Source organism: Meleagris gallopavo, chromosome 16, assembly GCF_905368555.1.
Source record: "Meleagris gallopavo chromosome 16, MGAL_WU_HG_1.1, whole genome shotgun sequence".
In the NCBI taxonomy this organism is placed as follows: Eukaryota; Metazoa; Chordata; class Aves; order Galliformes; family Phasianidae; genus Meleagris; species Meleagris gallopavo.
In genome coordinates this window covers 8,742,927-8,768,406 of record NC_139419.1, presented here as the reverse complement: position 1 = coordinate 8,768,406, position 25,480 = coordinate 8,742,927, and the positions used below count along the sequence as shown (strand labels likewise).

The 25,480-nt window shown below is 44.4% G+C and overlaps 2 protein-coding genes across 5 annotated transcripts; both read right to left on the bottom strand.

Annotated features, from left to right (window-relative positions):
- Positions 1–181: 181 nt before the first annotated feature.
- DAGLB (diacylglycerol lipase beta) lies at positions 182–12,811 on the bottom strand. 4 transcript variants are annotated; one of them, XM_085237584.1, is made up of 16 exons: positions 12,219–12,438; positions 11,832–11,983; positions 10,182–10,356; positions 9,594–9,855; positions 9,121–9,246; positions 7,991–8,118; positions 6,907–7,033; positions 6,121–6,204; positions 5,401–5,478; positions 4,938–5,018; positions 4,728–4,855; positions 3,735–3,803; positions 3,556–3,628; positions 2,730–2,983; positions 1,272–1,457; positions 182–1,119 (listed from the first exon to the last, which is right to left on the bottom strand). In XM_085237584.1, the coding sequence occupies exons 1-15, from the start codon at positions 12,311–12,313 to the stop codon at positions 1,286–1,288; spliced, it is 2,004 nt and encodes a 667-aa protein (XP_085093710.1). In that variant the 5' UTR covers positions 12,314–12,438; the 3' UTR covers positions 182–1,119; positions 1,272–1,285. The 4 variants fall into 4 exon arrangements, with proteins under 4 accessions (XP_085093710.1, XP_085093712.1, XP_085093711.1 ...); XM_085237586.1 differs by lacking the exon at positions 12,219–12,438 and adding an exon at positions 12,621–12,811 and having other exon boundaries at positions 182–1,457; XM_085237585.1 differs by lacking the exon at positions 1,272–1,457 and having other exon boundaries at positions 12,219–12,440.
- A 424-nt stretch (positions 12,812–13,235) lies between these two features.
- On the bottom strand, positions 13,236–24,867 carry KDELR2 (KDEL endoplasmic reticulum protein retention receptor 2). The gene is made up of 5 exons (XM_085237597.1): positions 24,634–24,867; positions 18,932–19,032; positions 16,450–16,608; positions 15,229–15,481; positions 13,236–14,447 (listed from the first exon to the last, which is right to left on the bottom strand). The coding sequence occupies exons 1-5, from the start codon at positions 24,722–24,724 to the stop codon at positions 14,413–14,415; spliced, it is 639 nt and encodes a 212-aa protein (XP_085093723.1). The 5' UTR covers positions 24,725–24,867; the 3' UTR covers positions 13,236–14,412.
- Between the last annotated feature and the right edge of the window lie 613 nt (positions 24,868–25,480).

The window sequence follows — 25,480 nt, the reverse complement described above, 5'->3', positions numbered from 1 at the left end:
GGAGTTCAGCCATTTACGTTTACATGTAGTCATGCACCTTCGTGCCTGTGGGTGCTGCAGCTCAGCAAGGAAGGAAGCAGCAGCCCTGCCCCAGCAGGGGGAACTCAGCTCACTGCACAACCAGCTATCAACCATTACTTTTTGTCTCGTGCCCAGAAGACTCGGAAGAGAAGGAAACAAGTTCTTTAGAGCGTGTTTTATTTTTCCTTCCTCATTAACTATCACAGCAAGATCACCACACAGCTGTTCTTAACCATGTCTACGGTTACTTATTTCTTGCAATGTCTTTTAGTAAGAAAGAAATGCTCTTGACTTAAACAAAAAGTTGTTCAAGTACTTACACACTAGAAACAAGCCACACTCTCTTAAAACCAGTTTCACTGTACAAATATATATATTTTTTGCAGAATTACAAATTGCTGTTTTCATTAGAACTAGTGACTACCATGATGAAGGTGAAGCATGAACAATTGTTTTTCCTCATTAAATAGTTAAAGTCTTGGTTCAGTTTAAAATTAATAAAAAGTAGTCCTGTGGGCCAACAAATACAAAAGCCAGGTAGATTAAGAATATTGCACATGTAAACCCAAGCAGAACTTACACATGACTCCCACCACCTCCATCAGGGATGCCACACACCCTTAAAGATAAAACAGTGCAACCAGAACTGCCTGATTAAAAACAAAACAGAAATATGAGACAATGGTAGGGCCTGCCTTCGTACACCCACGTGCCAGGCTGTCCCTGACTGCAGGCAGTTCCTCACTCACCTCCTCCTGCCGCTCAGCTGCAGCCAACTTGTGTACTGCACACTGCTTTCATTACAGCACCTTTAGAGGCAGCCCGTGCTCCGCAGCAGCAGGGTGCAGGACACCCGTGAGCAGTGAAACAAAGTGACTTGGAGGCAGAACTGCATTCTTTTTTTAACCTGCCCCCCAGGGCTCTGCACTGACAAGCTGGCCTCACCTCAGTCAAGTGTTCAGTTGAAGGCTCAGCTCTCTGGTGACAGCTTGCAGCAGCTTGGCTAGCAGTTGTATACTGTTCCACTTTTGGAAAAGCTCAAGCTTCAGCATCAGTGCAGAGCATGCGCTTCACCCATCATAATGTTGCTTGAGATCACTGCAGAGACAAGGGCACCAAAACCTTGTTTGTTACACACAAGATGAGAAAAGTACTGGAATCCACTCTATGAAAGTAGAATGTATCCTGAATACCTCAAAGCTGCATTTTTCATTTTTTTTTAAAGCAATTCTCTCTTCTGAGCTACGTACCACACTCTGTTCAATTATTTTGTTTGACAAGAAATACAAGATCTATGTTCTTGAGACAAACTGTTGAGAGCGTTGAGCACAACATCGGGCATGTGGTCTGTTATCATCTTGGGACTAATTAAAATGCTGCTGAAGACTGTTTCATTTGACCAGTTTGCAGAATATTTAATGTCTGAAGAGCACAACCTAAAAAACACAAACACAAAGACTCCATACAACATGGAGCCACCGCAGTCAGGGAAGTGGGGAAGGTGGCTTCCCAGGAGCCATCCTGCTGCCCCTCAGCAGGCAGATGGAAATGCTGCCACTGAAAGCCTCCCCAGGGCAGAGCTACACCAAACTATATGGTTTCCATAACCCTGCTCACAAAGCAGAGGATGCTGCCTGAGCAAGGGGGAGGACAAACATTGCAATTCATCTCAGAGTAACATCACAGTGCTAGCAGGAGGAGGCTGGACACTAGTTGTAATGCTGCGTGTACCACGTGTAGGATTTTTGTTTTAAAGAACAGTACATGATGGAATGGAGGGTTTTCTGTGGCAGTCTAATTAAGAAAAACAAAACATTAACTGCTGTGCTTTGGAGTAAATGGAGAAAAGTGAATTCACTAAAGTACAATAGAATAGCAGCCGTTAAGAAAACCTTCAAGGTCTCAAGTGCTGAAGAGTCTAATTTCTAAAACCAGTATTCCAATCTTTAAATGCTAAAGACAATGTCAAGCTTAAATAAAATACTTATTTATCTACTGAATGGGAAGGAAAAAAAATAATTCTCTCTTTCCATCTTTCTTTTACTATCTGTTAGAAATCAAGAGATCTTTTTTCCTCTCTGTAGATGATCTTGTGCTTTACAGATGCTCTTATTTCTATTTGTGAATGAAACAAAGGATGGCGCAATGTATTTGTCTACCCTGAGGGGTATTACAGGTAGCCTTGTATTAAAGAACAAACAAACACTACCAAAACCCCCACAAAACAAAACACCAACACAACACCCTTCTCCTCAACACAACCAGACTTCACACCCCTCCAGCACTTCAAGCTTGTAGCAAGCAAGGGGCAGGAATCTAGAGGCAAATGGTGCAAAGGGACCTCCACAGCCCAGCTGGGCAAGTACTACAGGCAGCACCTACATGGCCCTGCTGTCAGCTTCACCACTACCAGAATGTAAGACAGCAGCATCAGCAGTGCTGTCTGTGCATGAGCTGCAGCATGCCAGAGCTAAGCCTAGCATCTTCACACTAGCATGGGCACACACAGACAAACAGAGTTGCAGAAAGGGAGGTGCAGAAGAAGGAAAGAAAAAAACCAAACACACCACAAAAACTGGACAATTTGTAGTAATCAGTGCACTGGGGATGGAGATGAGAAGCAGAACTAGAAACATACTCTGAAAGCGAGAAGCAGCTTGAAATAGATTTTAGGAAGACAGGATAGTTGTATTTACGATTCTACTTACCTCCTAGAGCTGGATTCTTCTACAATATGGATAATCTTTCCAGGAAGATACAGACGAGGGTACTGTGGTGGTGAATTTAAGTGCGACTCTCCATCGAGGGCGTTGTATGAAGGTGACCGATGGACCATCAAGCTTTCCTCGGCTAGAAGGGGCTGCGTCAGGGCATCGTCGTTCCTTCCATCCAGCTCAGTTGGGAAGTTGTCTGGATCTCCTCCAAATACTTCGTACCAACAGCCACGCAACAAAATCTGGTACTGAATTCAGAAAGAAAAACAGCTGAACTGAAGCAGAGTCCTTTTCAAGTGACTTATTCTAGTTGTGTGCTTTGCACACACTTCACCTGAAACTACAAATAAGAGATTAAAAATGCCTTATGCACACATTCGTCAAAAGCTTTGTTTGATAATATCTGCTTATTGAATTTTCCCGACAGCAGCACATTATTTCACCAATACTGAACCCAATCCAATAGGAACGCTAAGGAAAACATTATCCAGGTGAATTGTTCTGTGGATTATATTGTACAGATTTAACTTTCTTGCACCTACAACTTATAACTGTCTGCTGCCATCTGCAATGTCATCCAGACTCTCTGCATGACTCTTATTCCAGGGACTACAATGAAATCCTGTGGGGACTACAGATTTAACTGCAGGTAATAAGAGGTGGCTGCTTACAATCTTTAAAACCAAGGTGTTCCAAAAATCCATGCAACTCCCATCATTAAAAGCAAAAAAACCATACTCCATATGTGAATGCATTAAAGCCAGGGCTTAACTCAGCAAAGAATTCCACTGACTTCTAACCACGAACTGCATTTAGTTACCTTGGGTCTGTTGCAGTTTGCCACAATTCTCACTATTCTTCTCTTTAAGTCCTCCATGTTGGGCATGCTTAACCTGTTCAAACACATACAGAACTCAGATTTCATGAAATAGGAGGCTCTTCTAACTTATAAATAAATTAAAAAAAAAACCAAAACATTTAAAAACATTTCCATCTCACCTTGCAACAAGATCCTTTCCAAGAATGATCGAAACAATGAAGCGTTTAGAGTACTCTGCAAGTGTTTTGCTGAAAGAAACGACAAGCTTCAGATACACAATTCAGTTTTACTGTGATCATTACCATTCAGTAATAATACAGGTATGTAGCAGGAACAACTGCAGCTCTTGCAGTCAGTTCTGCAGCAGGCCTCCAGGGGACAGAGCCATGCTGCTTCTCACTGTGTGTAGCTGTTTCTCTGGCTGAGGCAGCCTGGTCAGGTTTGCCATTTAGTTCTGAAGCATTTACACATTCCCTAAGGAACCCAACTGTAACTCCAGGTGGAGCAAATCCAATTCTATTGGAGAATGTATAAACAAACAATACAGTCAAGCAAAAATTATTTAGCATACATAGGGTGCTCCAAAAGTAACACCTCCTATTTACTTCCATGGAAACTACATGGCACATAACACTATTGGAGAAAGCAAACTTGCAGCTACCAAATGCTACTTTTCAACATTTTCAACCACTATCAGCTGTGCATTTTTACCTGTGACAAACAACAGCCTGCATACTGTGCTCATAAAAATCCACACCAGTGGAGGTGACCCACTGTCACTACTGCTGAAATGCACCACCAGCACCTCACTGTGCTGCATCCACCGCTTGGTCTCCATAAACATTCAGCAAGTGTTGCTGAATATCCATGGGTGCCACTTTTTCCACATGGAGGAATTCAATGCCACCCCGTTGCTTCATCCACCCTTCCATGTCAGATGCCGTTGTGTCAGAGTGCCCCTCCGCTGCTGTCTGTCACACGGCAACAACATGCAATGGGATGTTGGTGGGAAGGTTCAACCTCTGCTGCCATCCCACCAACACCCACTTCCAACATCGTGGGCCAACATAATAAAATCCGAGGCATTACTTTCAGAGCAGCCATCATATCTGTCAACTGTCACCAAGTTTTTTTACACTTAGAGAATCAAGTAACAGAAGTCTCATTCTCACCTCAGAAGTCCTCCTGGGGGAGAAAAGGCATAACATTTTAATGTTGGGAAGGAGTTCCTGAGCATGATTGCCAATACAGAAGCTGTTCCACCACCCAAACTGTGACCAACTATCACAAGTTTGTATTCCTACAGACAGAAAGACAAGACTGAAACACAGAAAAAGATGCACAACTTCTCTGACAAACCAAATCACTGGAAGGTGACTTACTGGAGCAATTGTGAAAGCCTGGTTTAAAATTCCATCATTTATTAGCTTTTGATAGATGTAATTTGCAGCCTGAGTTATTCCCTGCAAGACAACAATTTAAGTTAGAAGACAAAGGTATTATCTAATCTGAAGAGTGATAGATGTGTAATTAAAATCAACACCGACACAGAACAACTCTTCTTGAAAACCAACCTCCTCTTTTAGCATGCTCCTGACAGAGCATACCATAACCAAGTTGTCTTGTACAAAATGGTTAGAAAGCCTTCCTACTATTTAGTAAGGACATGAAGTCAGACAACAGGTGCACAAACTGCCAGGATGTACGTGATGCAACAACCAAGCCACTGAGATAATTTGTGCAATCTATGTCATAAGAATACTCATCCAGTTTAAGGGATCCCAAGAATTAAGTTAGTTTTTTATTGCATGAAATGAATTCTGAACAATCACTGCCTGCACACACCTTATGCACAAAGCCATTCTCCAGAACATCTTCCAGGGTCAGGTCTTCACAGTCTGCTGACAGATCAGTGAGAATGTCCTGCAAACAAGACAGCTTTAATCAGACCTCTCTGCGAGGTCTCATGGCTCGTGTTCTACTACTTGTCAGATATTGGGTATTAGGAAGAATTCTTCTCAGAAAGAGCAGTCAGAAACGGGCACAGGCTGCCCAGGGAAGTGGCCTCAGTCCCTGGAGGTGTTTAAGAAAAGGGTGGATGTGGTACATAGGGATGTGGCTTAGAGTGGGCAATATTGGTGTAGGTGGACAGTTGGACGAAATGATCTTAGTGGTCTTTTCCAACTTTATTCTACAGTTCACATTCTCACAGGTAAAATCACCAAGGCTGTAAGCAGCAAAATACAGCCGACCATAAAACACCACCCAAACAAACACACACAACAATCAGAGTTATGATTTCAGCAACTATTTCCAAGCTGCAAACACGTTACAAGTACACAAGTCACAGTACCAAAGAATTACCACTATCTTCCCCCCACACTCTATTCCAGAAGCAAAGCGAATAATGTTCATCCAAGGACAGGAGGGCTTACAGCTTATGAGCCTGAAGGGACTCATACCCACAAGTTGTTTTTAAGTGCACCTGTGAAACACCTTTTCCTCTAGATACCATGAGTTCACCCATATCTATAAAGCCAATTGCACACATCAGAAAGACAATACCTCAAAAGACAATGTTCCCCTCACTGCAACCACAATAGCTTCTTTTTTGTGATCCAAAGCAACAAAAAATGGAATCTCATAGATCTGCAGAGGAAAAAATATATTCAGTAAAGACATCAGCTTCTCAGAAATCTAAGTATTTGTTCTCACTTTCTGAAAGCCCTCCTACTGAATTTCTTGCACTGTGGACAGAAGCTGAACTATTAAGTTATTATAAGTGCCCTTATAGCAATGCTGAGATTTACGTCAATGGCTGTGTGGTTGTTCTTTAAGAATGGAAAAAAAAAAAATCAGAGCTGAAAAATATGTTTCAGGGCCTGTTTTCACTTGTCTTTGTATTTTCCGTTTTATAAATGCTGAAGGCAATCTAGAAACTTCACCTTCCTCTTTCACTGACTCAATCACAGTTCTGCTCACAAAGCAGCAAAACTGCTTCTGGCATGTTCTTGGCAATACCAGGTAAAGTACGTGCAGGTAGGCTGATAGCCATATACAAGAACCAAACTCACCCAGCTGGTGAAGGGGATCTCTGGCTACGCAGCACCCATCCCCAGGAAGCAGCCTAAGTCCGAGAGATGCCCTCTCCTCAATGCCCAGCCCTTATCTAAGCCTGCAGGGGCTCTACCCTCTCTGATCACCCGGGGAACACAGGTGCAAACAATCCCCTGCGCTCCCTGGGCAGCCACAGCCCTTCCCCAGGTGCTCAATCACAGTTCAAGCTGTGACCTAACAGCTCCCCTATCATCACTAAGGCTTTCTTGCTCAATGCCTGTCTAGATTGCTTACCTTGTTGTGAAAACTGATATGAATGAAGTCTCTGTACTGCAGTCCTGTTATTCTTAGAATGGATCCAAAGTGAAAGTTACGACGATCACTTCCAGTTATATCAGAATCTTCTGGTCTACTTCTGCAACTAACAAACAGAAGAGAAAAGCTTTCACGTCTAAATTTTTTAAGTTTCCTTTCAGGAATCAAACTCAATTACATTTGCACAACGATTTCTGCCAGGAATCAAAAGCTCCTCTAATCCCCTCCATCTTCTCCCCCCAGCACTACTATTAGTATGTATGAAGTGCTATCCCTGCCTGAGCAGCATGCCACATTTCCACTCACAGGACTAGGAACACACCTTTGCTACAGGACCATCACCACTGCAAACAAGCCAGTAAGAAAAGAATTAAAACTGAACTCCAGTGACAAAAAATAGAAACAAGCAAAAAGTACATTTAAAACAAATTCTCTACAGCAGGCTTATCTAATGTTTTATGCACTGTATTACGTGATTTCCAAGTCACTTATATTTCAGAAGGTTAAATGATTTAATGTTAATTATTAAGAGAGTTGTAGTTAGAGCCACAAATCTCCGAGGTCACTTAAATACACAGCAATGGCACACAGCTTTACACTTCAACACTGACTGTGACAGACTTTAAGTAAGAGGGCAAACAGAAAGAAATGGATGCTGGAGTTACAGGTTACTTTTCCTAATTCCTCTTCAGAGCGGGAAAACAGTTGATACACTTATTTCCACATGTATCTGCCCAAAAGGGAGCTCAATAAAGCCTCACTGTAAAACATTACTTAATTCCAATTCTTTGGTTTAACTCCAATCACCACCAATTCCTTTGTCATTTTGCTAACTGAATTTTATCTCAATCACAAACCATTCTTAAGCAACAAAGGCTGACCTGTTTCTGAGTGTGAAGACATGCTGCCATTTTGCCTCCACTTAATTTATGGAAGCTTATCTATGCCCATGAGTAATATAATTTAATGTCACAAAACTAGTGCTATTGAAGACAGTTCATTTCTGCAAACAAGAGTGAATTAAGAAGCAGCTGTGTGTTTTTAAGCTCCTGATTCAACCTACCAGTCACTGTTGAGCTTGCAGAGCGCAGTGAATGGGTTGGTGTATATGTAGTAGGGCCAGCCATAGGCAGCTGCAGCAAACAGCATGTAGTGAGCAGCATTCTCCAGTTCAATATCCAAATCATCAGCCTCCAAGGACACGGGGAAAGAACACGAAGGAGGGAGAGAAAGAAAGGTGTATTAAGCAACCCCGGAATAAAGCCCAAACACAAACTACTGAAAATTAAGGCACTGTCTAAACAGAAAACCTCAGGATTTAAAAGAAAATAAAGGCAGCCACTTCTATTCCAGGAAAACAGCATTTCTGTAGCTACAGAGCTCAATAATCTTGAAGATCTCTCATTAAATTATATTCTTCCAATACTTACATACTGATAAGCTCAAAGGAATGGCTAAAGAGTCTGTAGCAGATATCCCCAACAGAGGTATTTTAAGAATGACTCCACACTGCCCAGGTTCAAAAGGAATCTGATAGAATGATTTGAAGTGGAATTACACTTGTGTGTAACACAGGCCAAAAGAAGACAGAACAATATATAAAGGTGTTCTAGCACAGAAAAATCAATTAGCAAACCGTAACCCATCACCTCTAAGTATGTAAAAAAAATGACTGTTTACATCTTATTTTGTCTGGATATATGTACCAAACATAGATTAGGCAAACAGTGCTAGAAGCCAGCTTTTCAGTTCTTCACAAACACTACTAAATATATTCTTCTATTCATTTTCTCTCACATCTCTTCAAAAATGACCAACTGTCTGAAATTATTCCTTTTTGTGCTTAACTCCCCTTACTGATACATTTCATGGAACAGAAGCACTGCTCGTATCAGTGAATACATGTCGAGAACAGGTACGTGCAAAGAGCAGAGATGGCTAACACCTCTTTTCCAGTTAAATATCATTAGGACATAAATTAGGTACCCTTGAAAAATATTGACTGCAGACACATCACAGTATTTTCATTTTCACTGTACTTATTAACAATTCAAATAAAAAAATTTTACTCTGGCGTTTAATTTTGTAAAAGCAAACAAAATCCAAATATCTGCACAAAGAACTTCATTTCAATTTGCTCTGCCACCATCTCCTACAGTAGCTGCACCAGATGCTAACACAGCCCCATCTTACCACAGGAGATGATGGAGAGTGACAGAGGACTTCTTCTGGCTCTTTTGGGCAGCTTTCCATTTTATCTTGCTCTTGATGGAGCAGAATCAAACCAGCTGCTATGTCACTCGGCACCAGATCTGTGTCCTGTACAAAGAGATGAAGGAGCTCCTAAAGCTATCCCACAACTCACCACATCAGAGCTATCTCATAAGAATACACACATGGCAATATATTTTTTTCAGTGTATCTAATTGCATTTACCTTGGAGACAGTGCGGATGAGAGAAGATGGCTGCACCAGCACCTAACCACCTTCTTCTCCCCACTGTACGCACTGAATGTTTTGTTACAAGACTCATCTTTAAGTTTCAAGTTAGCGTATTCAGAACCTGATTTCAAGCAGAGACCTCTGGCTGAACAGTTACGCATTTTGCAACATCTGGAAACTCAGAATTAGTCAAGAAAAAAAACAAAAAAAGCTTCTCATCTTACTGAGAAGTAGGCGCGGAAGAGCTCTGCAATGCTTGTAAAAGCCACTCGATGGTCATCGTCCTGCACAATACAGCAGCACATCAACCTGATTCTTTTCTCCCAGACTCTGGTAGCAGTGTTCTTCACATTGTACAGCAGCTGCCCCGACTGGCTGCTTTCCAAGTTCCGATCTAAACCATCAGTGAGGTAAAATGTCTTTTTCCCCCCAAGTGGATCAAAGACAATTAGCACTCCGATGATGGTAAAGACGATGATAACCCAGCTGCAAAACAGAAGGAAGCAGGCTGAAACCAGGCATTTCTGACACGCGTGTGAGAGAAGACAACTGCAGGTCTTGAGAGACAGAAAGCAAAGTAAGACATGAAACATCATAGAACATTATCTGTTACTGACATAATGGTGCACGTTTTGTTATCAAGCCTACACAAAGAAAACTCTTCTAAAAGAAACCAAAATAATTTATTAGCAACAGCAAAGCTGGAAATGCCTTTGCTGGACACATGCAGAGCAAATGTAAGCATAACGTTCTCTCACGTGCACTACCAAGCTCAGATCTGTGTGTGTGTGGCAGAGGGTGGGGCACCTTACCTTGCAACAACTGTCCCAAGGATGACATTTATCACAGTGCTCTCGCAGCGCACGCTGCTGTCTGACACCCACACAGCTCCTACAACGGCCCAGATAAACTCAGGCAAGTAGAGAAGTAGGCGAGTATAAAGTAGCTTGGGAAGTGACTTTCTTGGGCCTGGATTAGAAATTGTTCCTGAAATAATGAGAATTTAAAACAAATGGTTTATGAATGTATCTCAGGTATGTAAAATCCTACACAAATAAATATATGAACTTTCTGAGCTCTATGGAAAATAAGAAGCTTAACTGAAAATATAAATGATTCCCAAGTAAGCAAAAGCTATCAATGAAGCTGAGAAAATAAAAACAACAGTTTAGAGGACTCTTACCACCTACTCCTCTAATACTTAAAAATCACCCTCTGGTCAGAGACAGTTCTGCAGTGAATGTGAGGCAGAAGTGCTGTATCCACCAGAGCCAAAGATGCTAGCACTGGCGGTTATGTGGTAATGCTTCTATTATGACTCTGCGTAGCTTTTATTTGGCTGAATATTGAAATCTGAGGTACTCCTTTGGTGAGCCACACGCAATGAGGCTCTGCTCCCTCATTCCAGACACTAAAAAATAAATATATTCACATAATAAGAATGTGAATATAGGACCAGTTGTAGACCAAGTATTTCTTAGACTATTTTCTATATTGTTAGGTAATAATAACCTTTTCCTTGTAGCACTCTTAGGCAATAAAAAAAGAATTAATTTTTGGCTGGCTCAGCTTCTTAAACCAGTTTGCTGATGACAAGATAACACAGGCAGCGTGTGTGTACTCATGTGTAGGCAGCAGAATTTGTAAACATTTAAAAAACAGAATGAAAATGACTTCTGAAACTATTCTCCAGCTGCAAAGCTGCACTTCACCTCCAGTAACAAAGCTGTCAGAAGAATCCCAGATCCAACAGTTGTTATTCCCACTCCCGTTTTGTACACTGCCCTGCAGCAGCACAGTTGCTTGCATGTGCACAATCAGATGAAAACTGTGGTGTCTGGAAACGATGACTTCCAAGTGCTGGTGCAAGAACCACTGCCTCCAAACCCCACACATTATAACCACAATCCAGAACATTTCACTATTAATTCCACTGGAGATTCAGACTCAGCATTATTCCACTTTATAATGGTCTTATAATTTCACTTTTACACTGAATAAGGAAGGCTCTTTTCTCCGTGCTATCAACATTTATCACTCCACCACCTGAACTCTGATACCTAAAGCCAGCATAACGTGGCTAATACTTCCTTCCACTGCTCTGGAAACTGTAGGAGAACCAGCAGTGAGATTCAAGTTGAACGTTATCATTCACACCTCAGCTCTGTCAGTTTCTCTTCATGCTTCTTTCCACCTAAATAATTTAAATACTGTTCTAACTACAGCGTGTTGTGAGAACCAATATACTAGAAACTGCAAAGTTTCCCGCGTTATTGCAGAGACCACGTGCAGATTTCAGATTGCTTCGGTATGAGATGCTTCAACAGGAAAAAAGTAAAAGATAATGATTTCCTGGCATTTTTAAAGCGCAAAACGAACATTTCTACACGTGGCAACTCCAGAATAACAGAACGCGCACCAATTCCAACGCGCAGAGCCCCGGGTCAGCCCGAACCTCGTACCTTGCATGCTGACGTACACGAGGGCGGACAGCGTGCAGATGATGGCAGCCAGCAGGGCCAGCAGCACCAGCAGGTAGCCGTGCAGGAGCGCTCCTCCCGGGCAGCCGAACCGCCCCTTGTGCACGGCGTACAGCGCCAGGATGCCGACCCACCTGCGGGAAGCGAGACAACGGACGTGGGCGGGAGAACAGCCGGGACCCGCGGCACCGACCGGTGCAGAAACCGACCTGCGCCGCTCCGCGATACGAGAGAAGCGAACGGCGGCGGCCCGGAGCGCCCAGCAGGCCCGGAGCACCGAGCTGCCGCTCACACAACCGCGGCGATGCACCGCGGCGCCGTGAGGGAAACCGCCGGGCGCGCGGCGCCGCGGGACGGGCCGGCCCTCACCACAGCAGCCTGAGGAACAGCTCGAAGGCCCCCGGAAGGACGAAGTCGTCGCTGCCGATGGCCCAGCGCCTCCCGAACACCACCAGACCCGGCATCCCGCGGACCCGGGCGCAGCCGCTCCGCCGCGGGCTCCAAACCCCGGCCGGCCCGGCCCCACCCCGCCGCCGAGGCCCCGCCCGCCCTCGCGGCGCAGAGCCGCGCACGCGCCTCGCGTGGCGCCGACCTTCCCGCCGCTCCGCGCGCGGCCGGGGCCGTGCGCGCTAGCCGTGCGCGTGCGCGGCGCTCACGTGAGGTCGGAAGCCCGCCTCGCCCTGATCAAGTTCAGGCGCGCGCGCAGAGCGCGCCTCAGGCCTGCGGGGCCGCGAGCCGAAGGGCTCAGAACTGAGGCGCTCAGCCGCGTACCGCAGCTAGCCCGGCCGGCGCCGTCTTCTGCGCTTCTGGGAGGTGCGGGAACAGGTCCGCGACAGACCCTTCGCAGCAGCGTTCAAGGAGTCACCTCTAACGTGGCACTGCTGACGCACGTCGCTGTCTTACGGCCAGAATCGGGCTGTCCCGTTTCGCTATGGGCACCGTCCTGGCCGCAGGCAGATCTGCACGCAGATCGGCGTCCCCAGCACTGCAGCTCCGAGTGTGTGCTGCAGAAAGAACAACCGGGGCTAGGAACGATCAGCATCCCAACTATGGGGATACTATGGTAAACTAAGAGAAATTATTTCCTTATGATTAATTGCATTAATTTCATAAAGATTAAAAAGCATAAAAGAAGCAAATGCTCATATCCAGGCCCCACCTGGCACATTAAATTCATCCGTTTTAAACCACGCTCCCCAGGCTGCAGATGGAGCTCTTGGAAAAAGCAGAACCAACTCACCACCGTTTCAATCAGTGCTAACACCTCTCATATCCCTATAACTCGTATTTCAGTAGAGCAAACGATACTGAACAACTCATCTTCACCACAACTTCTCTTCCAGTTTCACACTAACAGAAAAAGTTAATTCAAGAATAATAAACATCTTCACCATTTCATAAAGTGTTTATTGAGGATGGTAACACAGGATAAATCATGCAACAGCTCAGTAAAAAAAGGGAATCATTTAAAGGATAAAGAATGGTAACTGGTGCTGCTGATTTTGGAAAGTCTATTAAAAAAATATTAGTTGTCCAAAAGTGACATCAAAAACCACTTGAAGCTGAACATGGATGTTGCTTATACAGCACTCATTAAAAAGAAAATGTAGATATTGTTTAAAAATGATCACCTACAGATTACTGTAATCAACAACTTACAAGTCTCCCATTTCTATAGCTGCAGTGGTGTCGCAGGGCTGTACTTCCAGGATATTTAACCTCCTTTTCCGGAACAAAGAATACAGTTACAAGTATTTGCCACTAAGGAACATAACCATAACTCTCAGTCTTCACAACCTGCACTGCCAAGTGCTATCATCATTGGGATTACCTTCCCAAACATCATGGCAAAACAGGAAAGGCCAATTTCTCATGGCCGCAAGATTTCCTTATTGCCCTCTTGCCATCAGCCTGTTTTAGAAGGAGGACAACTACAGAATGTCACTGTTCCCCTTCTGGCACCAACATACATTTTAAACAAGGAACTCCACGTCAGCAGATGGCACAAGGATTGGGCACCAGCACATCACATCAAACATTGGTGGTTTTAGATTTAAGTTGACATATATTCACCTTTTGGAAAAAATAAATATAGTGGAATGAAAATTGAATCAAAGGGAAAGAACAGATGACTACCATCCATCAAGGATGCACATGTTTGTGCACTGAAAAAAAAAAAAAAAGAAAAAATCAGTAATTTCAAAGAAATTCTTGAAAATTAAGAAAAAGTTTGCACTTTTTTCCTGGTCATAAACAATCTCACAAAAATCTCACTTTTGGAATTATTCCAATTGAAACCATACACTGAATTTATTAATACAGTATAAGTTTCTTTATGTAAAAAATCTTTATACATAGTAATAAAAAAGATAAAGGCAAGATGCATCAAACAGAAATCTGCTGGTTGTTTTTCCTCCGTTCTTACAGAGCCGCTGATGACTACCTGCACTATAAAGAGCTGTGTTTCTGACTTTCTGTCTCAAGCATCTTCACCTTTGCTTGTGATAAGGATTGTTCTGTCCAAGCATCCAAAAGGACAGATGCTGGTGATGTTTTTTGGCACTTACGCTGGCAAACTGAGCTTCTTTCCCTTGAGTACTGTAGGAAAGGAAAAATTAAGAAGTTAGCAATACAAAGATGTGACCAAGAAACACAACTGTTAGAGCTTCAGAGGGATCAAAACCTATTGGTCACTTTGGTAGAAAAGGTACACTGCCCTTAGTTCTCCCACAATTGCCTCTCTATTCAATGCATATCAGCAAAACGACAATGAAGTCAGAATTCTAGCCCTGCCCTCTCACAACACCCTGGCATTCTCACTTGCCAGTGTCACTGGACATGCTATCCTGTGACTGTGGTTTTTTTTTAGAGTAATGACTAACACCGCATTTACATAGTTTTGTGATTAAACGATGGATGCTGGAATACCAGTGACAGCAGAATTAGTAATAGATCCAACAGAAACAACTGCTTCTATGCCTAGCATCTGCAGACACATACAACCACCTTTGGATTCCAACAGTATTTAAAATGCCAGAGGAAGTTGTCTCTAAGTGTAACACCTGCACAAAAAGTACTCTGTCAGTAGAAGTAAGAGGATCGTGCTTGTTGACAGAGAAAACTGCAACCTGTATATAGTCATACTTATTTTCAGATTTGTCAATAAAGTTCAAACTGTTCACACATTTATCTGTATTAAAAACAGTCCTCAGAAATACCCCGAACTTGTAGAACGTGTTCCTGATAAATCTAAAAAGGAGATTACAGTAATAACTTGCATACAGAATTAACAACTATGAAGTAATGTCTATGAAGTAGATATGCATCTGCATAGTGCTACATTTCATTACCTGAAGCTGCAAGTTACCACACTACTCACCTTTTGTAACATACAAATAGAAGAAGTCACAGTAAAGAACAGTCTGGACCACACCAGCAACAACCGCTATGAGGTCAAAAAATCCCTCAAAATAGTAGCGCCAAATCCAGTTGACCAAGTACAAGGCACGGTACAGACCCAGGAAGAAAAGGTAGTGAGTAGTGATGGTCTCCGCTTCCCCAGTTTTGCTGATCATAAAGAGCTGGGGGAGAATGGCGACAGATTCAAGGTAGATGGAGAAAGTCCACAATATCTGGAACGAAAAAAACAGCACAGATTATTCAACTGCCATACTGCTAACAGAAGCACAGGAGGTATCTGAATTGCCCTTTCATTCCTTATCAATGAAAATCACTCTACTGGGAACAGGCACACTACTTTGGCTATCCTTGATACAGTAAAAATAAATAAATAAATAAATAAAAGCTTCATAATCAACCCTGGAATGGTAAAAAGTAACAAGTCTTCAGACACCACTCTCCCAATATCTGGGGAGCTTGCTGATACAAGTTTACCCATCTATCAGTTCAGGATATGCAACACCATTAAATACAGCTCACCATGCTGCTGGCTCTGAAAAGCTGTGTGGAAGCTTCCCCATTCTTCCAAAAGTTTTAATCAATTAATTGGTTTAAAGAATGAGTTAAGGCAGTACAAAATTTAAAACATTATCTCAAAATGTTGCTCAAATTCTTTTGCTATTTAAACTATGCCATTCCAATGAATATAAAAAGGTCACTCCACTTAAAAAGAGCGTATAAGGATATCTCCATTTCGTGTAAGCACTGACCTGAACTCTTTAGTACATATTCCTTTTCTGACAGGAGAACATATAGCTGCATCTCAAATATAACAGTTCCTCCTAATACTCTATGCTACTTGTGTTTCTACAAAACATAACAAGTATTAAAACTTCTTTTGCTTTCACCAGGTGGCACCAACGACTCACATTCTGGGTTATTTCCTTAACAAACATAAAAAAAGGAGGGATTCCTTTGAATTAGTGTGACAAGACAGCTTTCTGCTTAATAAAATACTCAATAACATTAGTCTCCCAAAGTGCCTTAAGTTGTCTGTGACAACTACACCGTAAAGATGCATTACAGAATTGGCCTGAACCTACTAAACACAGGCAACTTTCATTCTGCTAAAAAACATTCACCATCATGTACTACATATTTTAGAAAATAAAGTGCCACTTCCTGCCCATAACCCACTCACCTCCAGAGGAGAGAAGTCATGATTGACAAGAAATGAGAGTCCACCAACAGGAACTATCAGAAACTCCACCCTGAACGTATCATGGTTTCCATCATAGGTGGCCTTAAATTTCATGTAGATCAGGTACACGGTTGCGTATGAGCAAGCAATGTAGATAAGCTAAAGAGTGAGGAAAAAAAAAGAAATACCCACAAAGGTTGCAGGATTACATTAAACTCACTGAACAAAGCTATTCCCAGGTACTAAGAGGAACAAGCTGTCTTTTCCAGTTTGTATTTTTTGCTTACATGCTTCTGCAATTTCAATTTCATGCTATGTGATGATATTCAGCTTTTCTCAGCAGGAAATAATTCAAAACCAATGAGCCAACGATATTTTAAAGTGTCACCTTGCCTCTGGATGAAGTGACTGTCAGAAGTTTCTTCCTGTCAGAGATCATTCCTTGAGTAGAAACAACTGCAGCACTGACTGGAAAAGGAAGACTGCTTCTGCTACTGCAAGGGGAGCAGCAGCCCAAACATTTAAGCTACGTATGTACGTGTGCATACTTAAAATAGGGAGAGGTCTTTTTTTTTTTTTTTTTTAATTCAAAAAGTTTAGGGGTGTGGTGGCTCACGTGGCAATAAGAAGGTACTGAATCAAGCCCCACCTCAACTCAGCTATGTAACATATAACAAAACAGCTCATTTGACTTACAGCTTTAAACATCTCTTACATCTGCAGAGCCAGTGTTCTCTGAAACCAACAGGCCATGAAACCGAGAGCTAAGAGACTGCCAGAAGCATTGAAGAGGAACTCAGTTTCAATTTCAGTTGATGTCAAACCTTACCATTTTTAATTGTTATAGCACAGCAGACTTTATACTTATTCCCCATGGGATAGGTAAGTAGCCTTATTTTACAGGTAAGGAACCAGAATCAGAGAGAATACCTCACTTCCTGAAGGGCACTCTGCCATCACCAGGACAGAGCTCACACTGTCCTGAAGACAATCTAGTACAGTACATTAGACAGTTTAGCATCTGCCTCAGTTTCACCATAAAGAAAAATGTTCCCAACACCTAATTATATTCAGTATAGGATCTTCACAATGGAAAAGAAACAGATTTCATCAAACAAGCGAAACAACAGTGAAATCATAGCTTGCAGGTGGCACAGTCTTCCCAGGGCAGTGGTCACAGCCCCAGGATGCTGGAGTTCAAAGAGTGTTTGGACAACACTTCAGACATGGGGTTTGGTTTTGGGTGGTCCTGAATGGAGTGAGGATCTGGATGCGATAATCCTTGTGGGTCCCTTCCAACTTAGGATGTTCTGTGATTCCATGGCACAATACCATATTTAAGGAATCCCTACCACAGCTGTAGGCTAACGATAATTGGTGCAGTCAGAGAAGGCACTAAGAAGTGTCAGTGAACCCCAGCTCATTCCTGAAAGTTACTTAATGAGATTAGTATATTCTGGGGCACTCAAAAAGTTTCCAGAGACATCACAATAAAAGAAATGCAGCCTATACTCAGAGGTACTATGAGAAATGAACTGTGTGATACGTAATGCTACAAACCACAAGAACTAAAGCCTGCAAGTCAGTAAGAAAGGCAGTTAGTACCAACTTGCTTATATTCCCAGAGCACGGAAGAAACTCATTTCTTATATATCCAATGACCACTTCCAGATAAACACATTTCAAGCTGGTACCTACAGTTTAATTAATATTGCTTTAAAAATAAACCACAAACAACAACAAGGAAACAGAAACACAAAACCAAAACTGAAGGAAATTCTGAAGCAAGTCCCCTTAACTCTTCAGTATTATCCATGTTATTAACTATCTAGCCTTTCCTTCTGGTAAAGTCACATTATCCTCTGAACTAAAACTAAAAGCATCACAAAAATCCTAGAATAAAAGAATTGGATTAAGGTGTCTGTTCTGGTGCCACCAATGCCAAACAAGCTCTACTCTTCCAGTCTGCTGCTTTATTTTCTTGTACTGGGCATCAGTATTTGCAGAAATAGAGCCAACAAAACCAAATCTGGGCTGACTAACTTTCAGTTGATAAGCACAGGGGTATAAATCAGATGGAAGCCACATTCTTGAACTGAACTCCTGAAAACTTTTGATCAGCTTCTGACGAGATGTTAGCAGCAATTCTGACTACACGCTTTGAATACCAGTTTCCCTTGTAGAAAACGAGATTTTTTTTTAGCCTTTTCTAACGTCTCAAATAAAAAATAGAATTTATTCAAAGCATTTTTGCCAAGGGCTTTTATTTTCAATAACCAATGAGGCATTTGTTGTAAATGTCACAGTCCCCACACAGTTTTAAAATAACTGCATGTAGAGTGTAGAAAGAGTAGAGTTTCGAGTCCATTTTCCACACTGTTTACCCAACTACACAGTGGGCATTTAGAGATGCCTCACTTCATAAAATTATGCACTCTGCATGCAGCAACACCAGCTTTTCTGACTTTCCAGTATACTCTACCTTCATAGATGTGTTATACAATGAAATGAATGAAGTGAAGAGGTCCAGATAGCGGGTAGTGAAGACCAGTGCAAACAGAAGCTGGCTTTTCCCAGAAATACCTAAAGCAATAAAGGAAATAATTAATTATTTAAGAACACTTGATGCCAAGGTTGAGGAAGAATATATCCCTTATTTCTATGCAAGCTGATCACAAAACTAAGACAAACTCTGAGTTTCCAGAGCAAAGCTGTACAAACAGAACTGTACATTCACCTCCTTCAGCAGCTCAGCTGTAAGTTACCTACACATTACTGTACTGGAAAAGTTGCTAGTACTTAGAAGTCACTCACAGTAGCCTCTATTTTCTCCAGAAACATCGCCTATGAGCTGCTTGTTCTGCATTATCCTTGGGCACCATGCAGCAAGGCTGCACTAGTGCTCAAACCTCAGTGTTACCAAGAGTTCTCTCTACCTGGAATGATATAAGTATCACAGACCTGGAGACGACCAGGAAGTGTGCTAGCACCAGTTGTGTGGCTTTACAGGAATTGTTTGATGTTAAGACTCAAGGTAATTCAATTCTGAATCTCAACTGGCCAAATGGCGGGAAAAAAAAATAATCAAATAGTCAAAAATAGATACATAAAACTATTTAAAAAGGATCATGAGCTGAAAAAAACCAGCCACCTACACTGCTTCTTCAAAGTACCTTTCAGCTTCAGGCCAAAGCCCAGATGCCAGCCTCAGTACTTTGGCCACTGAAGTTTCTGAAGCCAGTGACACAATCAGAGCACCACTGACTGACTGAACACCCCACAGAAGTTCTGCATCATCAACCACTAAAAACCTCTGAAGACTGAAGAGAAGCATCACTCCCTAACACTGATGTAAAACCACCAAGCTTTTATCTTGCTATTCCAATTATTCTTGTTTTTAGTCACCCAGGGTGAAAATAGATTAATTTGTTTAGCTAAGCACACAAACACTGCTCAGGAAAACAAGACAGGGAAAAACATTCTCTAGAAAAGGTTATGAAGCAAGGCTGAAAATCCTTTTTGCTTTTATACAGTGATATTTCTGATAATGGGTTTTATTAACAGTGCCATAAAACAACTAAAAAGCATGCAACGTTCTATGGTGTCATCTTGATTAATGCTTCAGAAATACTAAGCTGCCCCAAATGAAGGCATTAGATATTTATACATGAAGTACAGGAATGGCTGAAACTGTAACAGTTAGAAAGGTATTTGCTTGCAGCATTGTACCTGCACTGTAAGCCACGTTAGGTGAGCCTTACCTGGTATTTACATAATAGCCCCCAGTGGTCAATAAGCAAGTACAGCAAACAGCAAGAACCCAAAACCTCATAATGTGGACTGCAAAGCAACCACACAAAAGCCCCCGTTAAAAAGAACAGCAGCAAAAAACAGCCACCAAACTTTTCCAAAGTTAAGACAGCAGTTTATCTGACATTTCTGAACCCCAACAGGGCAGCAGCCTGCAGCAGTGCTCGCAGTAGCCCTCCAGATAGGGCAGGACCAGACCACAGTCCTGGGGTGCACAGTCTCCAGCCCGTGCCATGTCACCATGTGCAACATTAGGGTATTTCACGTGGTGTTTTCTTTTAGTTACTGACCACACACAGCAATACAGAGTGTATCAAACACATTTATTATTGGTCACTGCAGTATGTTTGGATCCAGGTGTGTTGTCACATAAATACAAATGCGGTAATGGAATATATGCAACAAATTCCTCTCAACAAATGCAGCCTCACCTCCCTCTAGAGTCAAGAAGTTGCTGTTTTTATGAATGCTTTCAGTGTTACAGACTTTTGAATCCTGAGAATAGCCCGGAGTTCTGGAAACACACCACAAAACCAAGGCTGAATGGATTTCCAAGGTAAGTAGGGCAGAGCAGGCAAGGTCCAGAGTTCAGACCAAAGGCCCGCAGGGCGCAGGAGGGCTGGGTGGGAGCTGAGCTCTGTGCCACAAGCAGAGCTGAGATCCACACCAGGAGCAGAGCCGCAGGACGGACATGGGTGAACATCACACTGATGGGTTTGATGACCAGACTATCACTACACCAGCACAGTGCTGGCTGACAGCTGTGACACACAAACCACACTGTCATTCTCCTCCCACTCTTTTCATTCCCACAAACATTACATAGTTCTGGAGATAACCACATGCATCACCATTCCCTCTTTTCCTAAAGCCCTGGGCTCAAATTTTCACCTCTCCTTTTTGTTTTATCTTCATGCACTGAAAAACTTCTTCAACTCCTGCTTCCACGCTTGGCTAAAAGCAATAACTGGAGACTCCCCAGCAGCCCTGCTGCCAGGCCAAAGCACAGCAGCATCCACTGCAGCTCGCTCCTGTGGGGCTGGCAGCAATGGAGGCACTGCAGGGCACTTGGCTACTGCACGGCCATGAAAGGTACAGGCTGAAGCTTTCCTAAGGAAGGCCAGCTTTTTGTCACGGAGCCCTCACAGCCTTTTTAAAGAACTTAATAAAAACCAGTTAGTTCAGCATGAAGTCCGCATCAGCCACAGAACCACAACTCTTCTGGGTCTGCTAAAGAAATACTAACCAACCTAACTCTCAACTCAAATTTTATTGACCAAAAGGCAAAACTTTCCTTCAAAAAGATAAATGAAATTCCAGACCTACCTAAAGCAGTATTTTCTGAGAAAACATAGACAAACTGGCAACAGCCTATGGCAAAGTACTCTGTAAAACCTTCAGCTTAATGTATGGTGCTGTCCATAGCAGATACCTGAAATTATGAGACAGCTCCATTGCTCAGCAAAAGCATTACACATTCATTATCTGCACTACTTTTTTTCCAGACGATTCAGCATATAATTTGCTGCAGGTCACCTTTAACACTTGACAAATGACACTGAGAGAAGCAAATCAATTCCCAGGCAGTAATTCACAGCACAAACAATCTAATTTAACTTGGAACGGATTAGGAAATACAGTCTGACCATGACAACGTGTGAAAGCAGACTATTCTTCAAGTCTCATGAATTTCCTAATTATGACACTAGAGTCAATAACACGTTAGCTGCAGCATTCTCCACTGCTCCCAGTAATTATTTCCGAGCTGCTGTTTGGAGTGGTGAGCGTTTTCCCTACTCCTCGATGCAAAAGCTCAAACAAGCAGTCATGCAAAAAACTGTCACCCTGCCAACTGTGAAATCACAACCTGATTTGCTTTCGCCTCGTTATCTGTTTAGCATATTGACCGAATTAGGAAAAATAAAGAAATGAATTTTGTCTAACACTGACAATGCAGGGAGATTTATGGCACAGCCCTGCTCCAAAGGAAGCAGGAGCAGTGTCTCCCCCAAAAAGCAGCATGCAGTGCGGGCCACCTGGCTCCAGCTGCTCTCACAGGCCTCCAGCTCTGCCTAACAAAGGCTGCAGGCTCACACAGATGCAGCGAGACGCAGAGCCGGCACCATGCGGCTCATAGCTCTTCATGGATCACAGCCTACAGTTTAGGAAACACTTAGAGGCCTCAATTTATTTTCTAAGCTCCTACTGCCAGAGAAATGCACGGTTAAAGCACCTACTGGCCTGCTCAGTCTCCTCAGTCACCAATACCCCCAAGGTGTAATTTTATTTAATTTATAAACTGCTCAACTGACCACACAACGGAATCACAGAAAGCCCTCTAACAATGGCAGCTAGCAGGTACTGAACATCAACTGGCAACCATTTAGAGGTGGTGGCTGTTGTTGTTGTGGACTTTACAAACACCTTCTGGGTAAATATATTTATAATGCCTTTATTCACAGAAATGACAGCTGACAACCAGAAGCTGCCACAGGTAGCAGCCCCAAAGCAGAACCCAGGCTCTTCCGAGGCACTGCTCTCCTTCCAGCCAGCTCGTCAGCCCCCCAGTGCTAATCCCACAGAAGAGAAACGGATCTGGATTACTCCTAAGGATTCAGGCAGAACTAGAGTATACAAAGCAACAATCCCACAAAAACAAATCCACATTTCAGCATTCAGCTGAGGAAGGTGAATGAATCATTGTTTCAGCTGAATGAGCGCAGGCACACGGCTGTGTTAGAAATGGGAGAGCTGAGGGCCACACAAAATATTTGCCCATCTGCTTCTCTATGCTGGAGAAAGCAGTACCAAAAACAATGGTAAGTAGGATTCCTCTTCCTTGCTAACAAATCTCTACCAACAGCGATCCTCAGCCATAAATGACCCAAGAAAAACAATGTTAGAGCACCTTTTGAACAGAAAAATGGGACTGGGTTATGCTGTACTATACTGTGAAAATTACCTCATGTCCAAAGGTCACTTACAAGTCTCCTAGCTGAAGTACTACTACTTGCACCAGAACTCCTCATTCCCCTACTTCAGACTATAAGATGTTACTTCTCAGCCCATTAACCCTTACTTGGTTTTAATTCTGACAGCATTTCTTGTGTGTGGCAGAAGACAGAGCATCACATTAGGGGCTGGAGGCCAGATCCTCCCCTGTCAAAAAGGATCATCAGGAAAAAGCTCTTGGGCTCCTCGCCCTCAAAAATGACATCTTCTGACAGCACCCTATTTAAACTGTAGAGTCATTTACTTGATGTATGTTGTTAAGTTAGAAATCACACAAAGACAATACTGCTATAAACCAATGCTGTTCATCTACCATAGTTTTTCTTTCACTCTATCAAGCGGTTAGCAGTAAGAGATCTGATTCGGAAGCAGAGAATCCGTGCTCCCTCTTACCTGTAAGCTAGAGGAGATTTCATTTCTCTACTCTCAGTTCTCTCTGGCTGCAGCCCAAACCGATCCCTCACACAGATACCCACCGACTGAGGAGCAATCGCAGCCCTGCCAGCGCCAGGCACATCGGGCTGCCCGCCGCTCCTTCCCGCTGCCACGTCACAGCAGGCCGGCAGCACGGAGCGCTGCAGCGCCCAGGCTCTCCCTCCCAGCTCTGCCGCAGCCGCTCGCACGGACCCGCCAGCGGTACGGGTGGCCACGTTATTCTTACTGCAGAAAAACAAAGCGGTGAGCGCGCCGGCTCGCCCTGCACGAGTCCCGAACAGAGAAACTTCAAGATGTGCGAACTGCGAGTCAGCTCGTCGCAGCGCCGCAGCCCGCAGGAGCGCCGCTCGGCTCGGCACGCATAGCAGCACGGCCGCGCCTCGGGAATGGGGACGCAACGCGCTCCGGCTCCTGCTGAGGGCAGCCCGGGCCCGGCAGCAGCCGCCCCGGCCCGGCTCCCCATTCATTCGGCGCCGGCCGGGCCCTTACATAAAGAAGGAGCTCCCCGCGGGGGGAGGGCGGCCGAGGCAGCGCCGCTCGGGGATTCGAATGAAGAGCCGCGGGCGCCGGGCCTGTAGGGAAACCGCAGCTCCCGCGGGTGCCTCCGCTGCCGGGGGGGAGCACGCGGCTCCCCTCAGCCCACCCTGCCATGCTGTCGGCGGGCAGCCCGGGACCGTCGGAGCCGCAGGAGGCGGGCGCCAGCGCACCCCGCCAGCGCACCCCGCCGCCTCCCGGGCCCCGCGCCGCCCCCGGCCCCGCCGCCCCTCCTCGGGGAAGGAGCGGCCCCCGCAGAGCGGCGGAGCCGAGCCTCGGCCCCTCCCGGCCCCGGCCTGCAGCGAGGAGGCGGCCACAGCGCCCAGCCTTCGGCTCGGCCCGGCCCGGCCCTGCCGCGCTCCCCCGGCCCGCCTGGCGGCCTCCCGCACGCACCAGCGCAGGAGCGGCTCTTCCATATCTTGAGCAGCAGGATGATGATGGCCGCCAAGTGGGACAAGTCCCCGGTGAGGCGAAAGATGTTCATGGCGACGGAACGGCGGAGCAGCCCGGAGCCGGGGAGCGAAGATGGCGCAAGCTCAGCGGGCACCGAGCGACGTGGCCCGGGGACGTGGCCAGACAGCCACCGCGCCCGGTGCACGCTGGGAAGCGGAGGGAGCGGCCCCGCCGGCCCCGCCCCGTGGCCGCCCGCGGCCGTTAGCAGTGAGGCGGCGCCAGCCGGGCCCGGGGGGAGGCGGGAGGCCGCGCTACGGCCGCGCCGCGCGCACAGCTGGGTGGGCTGCGGGCCTCGCTTTCGCTCCGCGCTCCTCAGGAGCCCTTTAGACAAATAGATTCGAGATTCTTCCTTAGTGGGGGAATGGGCCTGCGCGCCCAGTAGCGCAATGAGTGGGAGAAGGAAGTGGCCTTGTAATGCAGCACTCAGACACTGCGGCTGACATTTGATAGCAATTGTTATGTTATGTGAAAACATTGATGGGCCTGGTTCGTGCTAAGCAGCCTAGGAGTGCTTACAAACCCTCCAAAAAGAAAAGATAAAAAGGAATTGTTCCTTGCACACTGAGATTTTACAAGTCAGCACTGCATCTTTACAGACCTGCGGTCTTTGACTCACAGCATAGTTCAGGTTGCAAAAGACCCCTAAGATCACCAACACCAACCCACCGTGCCACTGATCTCAGTGGCACATCTCCACGATTCTTGAATGCCTCCAGGGTCAGTGAACCACTCCCTGTACAGCCTGTGCCACTGCCTGACTTCAAGAAGCAATTTTTCCTAATATCCA

Coding starts and splice junctions, on each gene's coding strand:
- DAGLB (XM_085237584.1), bottom strand. CDS start 12,313: ATGCCGGGTCTGGTGGTGTTCGGGAGGCGCTGGGCCATCGGCAGCGAC. Junction 8,119..9,120: donor ACTCTCCATCATCTCCTGTG/GTAAGATGGGGC, acceptor GTGTCCTTGGAG/GCTGATGATTTGGATATTGA. Junction 3,804..4,727: donor CCCCCAGGAGGACTTCTGAG/GTGAGAATGAGA, acceptor CGTTTCTTTCAG/CAAAACACTTGCAGAGTACT.
- KDELR2 (XM_085237597.1), bottom strand. CDS start 24,724: ATGAACATCTTTCGCCTCACCGGGGACTTGTCCCACTTGGCGGCCATC. Junction 19,033..24,633: donor GAAGAGCCGCTCCTGCGCTG/GTGCGTGCGGGA, acceptor TTATTGCTTTAG/GTATTTCTGGGAAAAGCCAG. Junction 16,609..18,931: donor TGTATAACACATCTATGAAG/GTAGAGTATACT, acceptor CTCACTCTTTAG/CTTATCTACATTGCTTGCTC.